This window comes from Mangifera indica, chromosome 5 (assembly GCF_011075055.1).
Source record: "Mangifera indica cultivar Alphonso chromosome 5, CATAS_Mindica_2.1, whole genome shotgun sequence".
In the NCBI taxonomy this organism is placed as follows: domain Eukaryota; kingdom Viridiplantae; phylum Streptophyta; class Magnoliopsida; order Sapindales; family Anacardiaceae; genus Mangifera; species Mangifera indica.
In genome coordinates, this window is record NC_058141.1 from 3,677,973 (window position 1) to 3,687,621 (window position 9,649).

The window sequence follows — 9,649 nt, forward strand, 5'->3', positions numbered from 1 at the left end:
CGAAAAATTCTTCAAAAATCTGAAAAATACGAGTTCCTAAAACGACGAAATTCGAAAAAACAGAACTGAAATTCGAATTCTACACGTTGAAATACCCTAATATGGCAACAATCAAAAAATTCTTCAAAAATTTGGAATATACGAGTCGATATATCCTAAAACGGTGAAATTTGAAAAAACGAAATTAAAATTCGAATACGGTGAAATTTGAAAAAACGAAATTAAAATTCGAATTCTACACGTTGAAATACCCTAAAATGGCAATAATCGAAAAATTCTTCAGAAATCAAAATACGAGTCAATATATCCTAAAACGGCAAAATTTGAAAAAACGGAACTGAAATTTGAATTCTACACATTGAAATACCCTAGAATGACAACAATAAAAAAATTCTTCAAAAATCTGGAAAATACGAGTCAATATATCCTAAAACGGCAAAATTCTACACGTTGAAATACCCTAGAATGGCAACAATAGAAAAATTCTTCAAAAATCTGGAAAATACGAGTCGATATATCTTAAAACGGTGAAATTCGAAAAGACGGAATTGAAATTCAAATTCTACACATTGAAATACCCTAGAATGACAACAATCAAAAAATTCTTCGGAAATCAAAAAAATACGAGTCGATATATCCTAAAACGGTAAAACAATATATTGTAAAATGTGCCAAAAAACATAAAATTCATAAAACCGAATCTCAAACTCGAAAACTACATATGGAAAAACCCTAAATCAGAAAAACGGATATAAATTTTGAAAACTACACGTTGAGAAACCCTAGATAAGAAAATTTTCAATTTACCTCCCTAAAAAATTCCTAATACAAACAGGTACAATATTTATCTCTGGCCCTTCAGTAATTTTTTAGTCTCTTAGCGCCCTTGCAGTTTCAAAAAAGCAAATTTCCCCCCTGCCCATGGTATACACAACAACAGCCCACTGTCACGTGGCAAATTTCAGAAAAACCCGTCGTGGACTAAGGAGTTTCCCCCAGCTCCCCAATGTTTTAAAAAAGCTAATTAATCTCCCAACCCACAGTCAATCTCTGCTGACCGTGGGAGAATTCGTTTCACAATGGGAAACACTGTTCCCACGGTCGGACTGCCGATAGGTTTGGAGGCCATTTTCGACCAAAAATTCGTTGTTTCGGCCTCCGATTTCAACATAAATCAAATCTAAATAGGCTATAACACAAAACCCCTCAATCAATTCGACGAAAACAACCAAGAATCAAAACATTTTAAACATTGTTCAAAATCGAAACCCTAAAATTTCAAACCACAAAATCTCACTCAAATCTCAATAATATGAACAATAACTTGATTCAAATAAGATATCGCTGGAAATCTTGCCGACAGTGGGACAGGGGAAAATTTGAAATTTTCCACTGTCATTGAATAGTGAATTGCCCAAAAAATCACCGTGGGGACCGGGGAAATTTGCTGTGTTTATATATGGGCAGTTTTGATATTTCACAAAAATTGGGCATTTTTGCTTGAACCCCCTTACTTTTGCCTATTTTTTATAATTTCCCTTTAATTCAACATCAAAATTACGCTTCATCTTTTTTAAATAAACTTTAACTTTACATCAACCAAAAAAAATTACCACATAATATATGTTAATATGGGGTGTTATTAGATATTTGACTTTAACATAGAGTGAAGTGATATTTTATAATATAAAGGTTATTAGATTTTTTACCATTTAAATAAATACTATACTATGCAGTGTTATTTGATATTTAACCATATCAAAGCTAAATTGATATTTTAGCCTGTTGGGAAAATGGATATTTATCAAATTTCATATCGTTTTTAGTTGTTTGTATAAATTAATATTTTCCAAATTTCTTAGGAAATTATTTAGAGTATTCTCTTACTTGCGATATCTAATAAAATGTTAGAAAGTGTCTATCAATTAAGATTAGATCCGAACTAAATTGATTTACTCTTAAAAGTCAGTTTGACTCAGTTCACTTTGAATTAATTTAATTTGAATTCAAATAAAAGATTTGATTTGTTTTTTAAACGTAAGCAAACCCAGGGTAGAAGTTGTTTAACTTGGTTTAGCTCGAATTTGTTTGAATCTATGGTTCGGTTTGACTAGAATTCATAACTCGAATTGATGATTTGAATTTATAGTTTGATTCGATTCAAATTCATATCTCAATTTTTGTGTCTTGAAGCCATTTTCTGTATTAAAATAAGTAAAAACATGTCAAGTTTCATAATACATGTATTATTCGAAATACTAGACCAAAAATTTGAAAACAATAAGTCAAAAAACCTTAAATTGGAAAATATTATAAAACCCCCATAGCTAGAAAAATTTCAAAGCCCCACCACGCGTGGTGGAAAATTACAAAAAACCCTACCACTCAACCGTATGTGTCATGTCCTGCCTTTCAACACCCTGCCCCCAACACGATCTCGTATGCTTGTGTTAGAATATGCCCTAAAAACCAATCGCTTTGTTGGTTTCAAAGGTTGTATATCTTGCATATACATTATTAATTAAAAAACAAAGAGTTTTTTCATACTTCACATGTTTTTTGTGTCACTTTAATATCTATGTTGTAGTTGTATATTACATCCATATTAGCTACATGCATATGACATGTGAAAGGTCACGATGAGTTTTAATAAACGTCATCAAATCATTCCTTTGCATAGGCAATCTATTTGGGCAATAGTATTATATAGTGGGTGTGTGCTGTATCACCACAGTATATCAGGGGGTGATATTAGACATAGTGGATATACACATGGGTAAATAATAGAACCGTTTGATGATTAAAGAATTGAATAAAGATTATTATATTATATTGTTTATCGAACGTGACCACTGAACGATGATCACATGGACATTAATATGTAGTCAATGATATATCATAAATCATACTAGTGTATAGATTCTTTGATTTGAGATATCACAGTTGTGCTTCATTTTGGAACGTATGGTTCATATGGTGGATATCACAAGGTTAATCATGTCTCGTTTAGAAGCCGCTTTGATCATATGATGCTTGAGCGAGAGGATAAGTGATGATCATATAGGGATCCGTTAGCTCAATTGCTCCCAAATTTCCATACGAATATCGAAAAACATGAAAATCTAAGACACTGGCCAGTGTAGATAAAAGTTCACATGAAAAGAGTTTCGATGTAGCACGTTCTGAGGTATAACTTGATATTTGAAAAGATGAAATATTGGATTTTGACATTCTATAAATCAAAGTTTAATCGAGATGTAATGACGGAGGGATTGGACTACATGGTAAGTGTGAGTAAGAAAGGTTCACTTGGTATTATGTGAAGCTTGTACTTCATTGTAATGTAGGGGTCATGGGATATTGCTAGATAACACCACATGATCAGTGGGAGCTTCGTTTTGTAACGAAAAATGAAGTATATCGGTTAACGACAGTTTTGGGTTATACAGTGATATAATGAAATGTATCATCCAATATAGGGCCCATGACTACGTCACTATGAACCTCAAAGGTCACACCCATATTTCAAGGAAGAAAATGGTGTTATAAAGCTGAAAATATTTATCCATGGTTGGTTAGCACTTTCCACGGATAAAAATAGTGTTTTTCCAATAAGATTCGAAAAAAGGGTAAAATTGTTATTTTGCACTTTTAAATTGTTTAGAAAGCTGAGTGAATAATTTTGGGCACAAATTATTCAACATGTGTCAAATTATAATTTATTCTTAGTTATCAACCAATGGGAAATAAACACATGATTTAATTTGATAATATCAAGTTTAAGTTTAATAAATGGGAGAAAAAAGAATGAAAATATAGAGATTTTTCTTCTTCTTCCTTTTGCTGGGAAAAGCTTTCATTTTTCTTCATTTTTCTTCTTTGAATGATGCAAGTCAAGAGATTACTTATTTTAGTAATTCAAGTTTTCTAACTTCGAATCAAATTACAAGGTATAAGATAGTTTACATGTTTCTATACTTTATTTCTTGAAACAATATGTAAATTTTATATTATTATTGTTACATATGATGTGAACATGATTTAAAAATTTTAATTTTCTTGTCAAAATCCTACAGCTTGCACTTTTAAAAATCACAAAAACATCTCATGTCCAACTATTCTCACCACATATGATTCACATAGTGATTGAATAACCCCAAATCATCAATCAATTCTACACCTATTTTAACATAAAGTCCTAACAAATTTTGTCTAAAACACGAATGATTGAAACTATTTATGCAAATTTCAAACTGGAAATAACAAACCCTAAACCCCTAAAATCTATACCAATATGTTTAAATCTCTGCATTAAAAAGGTTTTAAACATGATAAAAAATTATTTACTAACCTTTTGTGTCATTTTCTTCACCAAAAATTGGAGAAAATGCTGATTGAAATAACAAAAAACTGTACGCGGTAAAAGTTAAGCACACAAGGTGGGAATGTTATTTTTAAAATAGGAAAACATTTTATAAGTCCTTTATATGTGGGCATTTTTGTCATTATACAAACTAATCGGTAAATTATTTAATATTTAAAAAGTTGGTCAATTACATTTGGTTTAAGTTGATTATGATTAATTGAATTAATTTCCTATCTCTAAAATCAATGGCAATTCACAAATAACATGGGGAAAATTATTGATAGTTTTACGAAAAAAAAAAGAAAAATTTTTATCATCAAATTATTGATATTTTCTCTTATAATAATATCAACTTATTAATTAAATATTTCTTTACAAGAATTTTTAACCATCACTTGTCAAATAACTAGTTAAGGTTGGACTTCATATTCATGCAAATAGATTTGAGTACATATATATGTCATGGAAGCTCTAGTAGTGGATCATTAGACTAATCTCTTCAGCCCCAACATAGGTTCCTTATCACCAATATATATGTACACACATACACTTATTTGCAAAACTATAATTATATTACCAATTAAATTTGGCCAAATGATTATTTACTACCCTTTAAGTTAGAAAAAACTATTTTTCACTCATTTGTCAAAGGCACTCAGTTGTTTTAAAAGTCAAAGAGTATTTATATTATTTTGTTTAAATATTATTATATCCAAGGTTCAAAATATTATAATCACACCCATTTTAGTCTAAAATGTGAACAATATTGGAGAACACAAACACAGTTTTTAAAACTTACTAGGGCAAATAGATATATCTCCTGTAATAGTATAATTGAAACTATGGAAAGATATATTTAAAATTTTTAAAAACACTCTAAACTTTTTTCCAATTTCTAAAATTCCTAAAAAATTTTTGACAACCTTTAACTTTTTCAAATACTCCACTTTATCTCAAATATATAATTACATATAATTGACACTCACATCTATACTTGCAATAGTAGTTTTTTATTATTTTTAATTCCAGATCAGTTTTTGTTATTATAGGATTTCAACGTATAGTTTTTTAATTTCAAATTGGGTTTTCAATTTTTGTCATTCTAGAGTATTTCGAGATTTTATAAATGTGAATAAACTCTTGCATATAAAAGTTAATCCTTATTAACAAGAGTTCTAATGACAATTATAAGATATGATATAAAATTAGTAATTTATGTTGAATATATAGGCCCTGTTGGAGGAAAAGAAAAATGAAAGGGTATATAACATGTTAGGTATCCAAGTTAGATTTACTTAAGTCATTTTAAAAATTTAGAAAGACCTAAGGATCGTTGATTGAAACCCATCTGAACATGGTAAGTTGAGATGAAAGAAGTCATACCCTCCATGTAACAACAAGAAGAGATAGACCCTCTTTCAGATTGAGTTAAGATGAACCAAACCCAAGTTTAGATGAGCCACTCCAAGATGACAAATCTAACATTGAAAAAAAAAAAAAAAAAGAAGAAGAAAGATGAAACAGTGCATAATACTTTTAAGTATCAGAGTTAAATAGACTCAAATCATTTTTCCGAATATATTAAAACCATAATTAATAAGTCTAAAAAGGTTTAAATTTCTAACCATTGAGAATTCAGTAGTTTGAAAAACAAGAAGTGTCAAGTTTGAAACATTAAACATAAGATTAATTGTAACATTAAATGTAAAATTCATAACATGAAGCATACGTAAAACTCCTAATATTTATTAAAACTTTGTAAGTGTAATTAACTATAAATTCAACTTTTCATGTTATATAATATATATAATGTTTTATATAATATACTCTTTCAATTTTATTTCACTTTTTTCTTAACATTATACTTATATTCTAACATTCCTCACAAGTGTTACTAAGCTACCTATCGAGACTTGTCATGCATGATATGACTCATCTAAACTTAAATTTGACTCTTTTTTGTTCAACTTAAACATGGTCTAACTCTTCTTAGCTAACCTATGGGTCCACCTAGGTTTTAATCCAATATACTAACTTCTTTTAGCTTAACCCACCATGTATAAACTATAATACCCACTAGTATGTTTTGAGGGAATTACAGTTTTTTTACATGTATTTTGATTATATTTGTTTGTCATGTGAGTGAGGATTGGAATTGAAGTATAAATTAAGTACTTAGGGCAATGTACAACCGTTTATGAAATATGTATGCCCGTACATTATGCACCACGTTAGCTAAATAAATCAGTTGCCATGTTTGATATTTTAAAGTTATGTACGTTTGTGCATACCAAGTATGCATGCTCATACATGATGTTACAAAGGTGTAGTTTAAAAGGGCATGATGACAAATCAAGGATCATGTCCTATTTTTTGATTTGTTTCTATCAAGAGCTAAGGAGAGAGAGTTTTGGAAAAAGCTCTTTTTGGTGATCATAGTGTCTCTAGGGTGCTAGAGAGAGAGAGAGACCGCAAACGTTATTCGAATTTCTAAAATCCTTGAATATTTTCATTGTCATTCTTAACTTTTTCAAATAGTTTGTCCAAAATATGCAAAATCTATACTTATAGTAGTAATTTTTTTAATTATTTTAAATTAAATTTTATATAAATTAGAGGTAAAAAATTATTTAATATAATTTTAGGGTCAAGCTATTATTTAATTTGAGAGTTTTTTTTCTTTTCAATAATTTTATAAAAATATTTAATAAATAAATAAAAATTAAACTTTTTCAAACTTAAACAATGAGAATGTATCATTTTATCAAACCTTATATGGAAAATAATCATTTATCCTTTAAAATTATTGTTTTTGGTTCTTAGCTCAACTATTTACATAATTAACTATCATATTTTTATTAGTATAAAATCACATCAAATTTTACTTCTCATAATGCCTAAGTGACTTAATTCAAATAATAAATATTTATACAGTGAAATTCGGTTTATGTGTCCATCAACAGCATAAAACACTTGAAGCATCAATGTGTTCTCTAAAGCGATTGATCAGATAAATGCCCACTTTACTATTTAATTTTAGGCAATTTATTGTTTATTGACTTCTCTTAAACTTAAATTCTTCAAAATGATTTAATGTAATCCCTAAAGTTAATTGAAGAACTTGATTTTAATAGAAAAAAAATTGATGAAATTCTTGGCTTTGTTATAACTCCTACTTCCAACAAAATATGCTTCCAATCGGAATTGTTGATTTCTTTTAATGAATTCACATATATAATTTTTTTTTATTAATTTATCTATATAAACTGACAATATGAAGATAGAGAAAAAAAATTTATACTTATAGTTTTACTTATTTATTTATTATAATTTGTATTTTTTTTCCTTTTTTACAAAAGATGAAACTAAATAATTGGCAACCAACAAATTTAATTGCTATGAAACAAATTGATCTAGTCTCTATCCATTGTTGGTGTGAATCTTGCAACAAATATGTCCAAAGCTTCCTTCATCCACCAATGGCAACATACTTCTCTTGCTTCATCGATACTCATCTACACAATCATTTCACGTAATATATTAGTCTTAGATTTCTAACATGGTATTAAAGTTTCAAAGGCCTACCGGCCATTGATTCAAGTCCTAATTAAAAATGTTGGCTTGAGTTGAAAGAAGCAAGACCTTTGTATTAAAATCTAGATGAATTCTTAGGTTAGCCGAAAAAAGTTAGACTCAAAATGAGTCAATCCCAATTTTAAATGAGTCATCTCATGTATAACAAGTATAATCAGGTGATCCACTTGTACTTACAGAGAAGTAAAAAAGTATATAATGTAATGAGTATCCAAATTACATTTATTTAAATCATTTTAATAATTGGAGCATTAATATGGTAAACCCATAATTTATAATGCTGAAATTACTTGCATTTCTAAAAATAAGGGCGACGAATCAGTCACTAGAAACTTACCCAGATTCTTTGCCTGACATCTTTTTCTGGCCATACTTCAAGCTGCTCCTTGACGAGCAACGGAAACATGTAGCCTTCATAAAGAGTGCCTTGGCTTTTGCTGACAAAGTTCCATTTTCCCAATTCACGCTGTAAAATGAATATGCAAAAACTAGACTCAGAAAACCCCATGGAAACAATTATGGAAAAGCTTCAACAATTTATAATCTCACCTCAACATTGCCAAGAACTCCAGCTTCTTCAATTGATTCTCTTAAAGCTGCTTGCTCTAGAGATTCATCAACTTCCCATCCACCCTGAAAATTTAAAATCATGAGTTAAATTGAATCATATATCAAGTTTATGTATGATATGTTACCTTGGGGAACATCAGGCCTTGAGCTCGGCCTTTCTGAGAAGTAACGACAAGAACTTCCAATTCATCAGTAATGTCTACATCTGCGCCATTTTTGAATCGGTAAGGAATGCATCTGCAGATCCAAAACTTCCTCATCAGAAAGGAGAATAAAATAGAGAAAAATTATAAATCAAAAATCAAAAAGCACTTACCCTACGACTTGTCGATGGCCCAGGTTGTTATATCTCTGGAGCTTCCGGCCCATCCGAGAGGCCAAAGAAACTGCCATCATTACACAAAGAAGATGGTGAATTGAGCTTGAGAGAAGTTTTAAGGTTGGCATAACAATGAACAAAGAAGCTATATATAGAACTGTTTATAAAAAGAGTAATAGGGCAATACCGAATGGTGGGGTTCCGAGAAGACCAAGAAGGAAGAAGATGACGCTTGCGAGTATTTGGTTTTGGTCGAATTCAGAGAACATAATCACCTCTGTGAGCATCAAAGCTTCTGCTTTGGATGGAGACAAAATCCACGTTAGGTTCTAATAGGTTGAATCCGAAATGAAATTTCAATCTAGTAACTCAATTTGAGTTCGAAGGCTCATTGGTATTGCCAACTCTTCTTCTCCATTGATTTTTCTTCTTCAACAACAGTCCATTGTTTTCTTCTGCAACATCATTTTCCACCGACTGACTGAACCTAGGGGTGGGTATGAACTAGGTCAAGCTTGAAAACCTCTTGACTTGAGTTCGAGAAAAATAGTCCAGTTTAAGTTCGGCCTAAATAATAAATTACTCAACTTGGTTTAGTTTAAGTTCAGCACAAATTTATAATTTGAATTGATAGTTCGAATTTGTAACTCGTTGACAAAATGAAGTCGTTTTACTCAAATAATAAGCAAAACTACTTATTCGAACAATAAATTCAAGCCAAACCGAGTCATTAATTGAAACCACTAATTCAAATTGAACTTGAGCTGAACTGATTTGAACACCTCCTAATTCAAATTCGA

General features: G+C 30.0%; 1 protein-coding gene across 1 annotated transcript; it reads right to left on the minus strand.

Annotated features, from left to right (window-relative positions):
* Positions 1-3,825: 3,825 nt before the first annotated feature.
* Positions 3,826-8,923, minus strand: LOC123215312 (nudix hydrolase 17, mitochondrial-like; the record flags this gene model as incomplete). Its single annotated transcript, XM_044635351.1, has 6 exons — positions 8,847-8,923; positions 8,656-8,767; positions 8,510-8,593; positions 8,298-8,426; positions 7,812-7,881; positions 3,826-3,866 (listed from the first exon to the last, which is right to left on the minus strand). Coding segments are annotated over exons 1-6 (513 nt in total), but the record flags the coding sequence as incomplete, so codon positions are not given.
* Between the last annotated feature and the right edge of the window lie 726 nt (positions 8,924-9,649).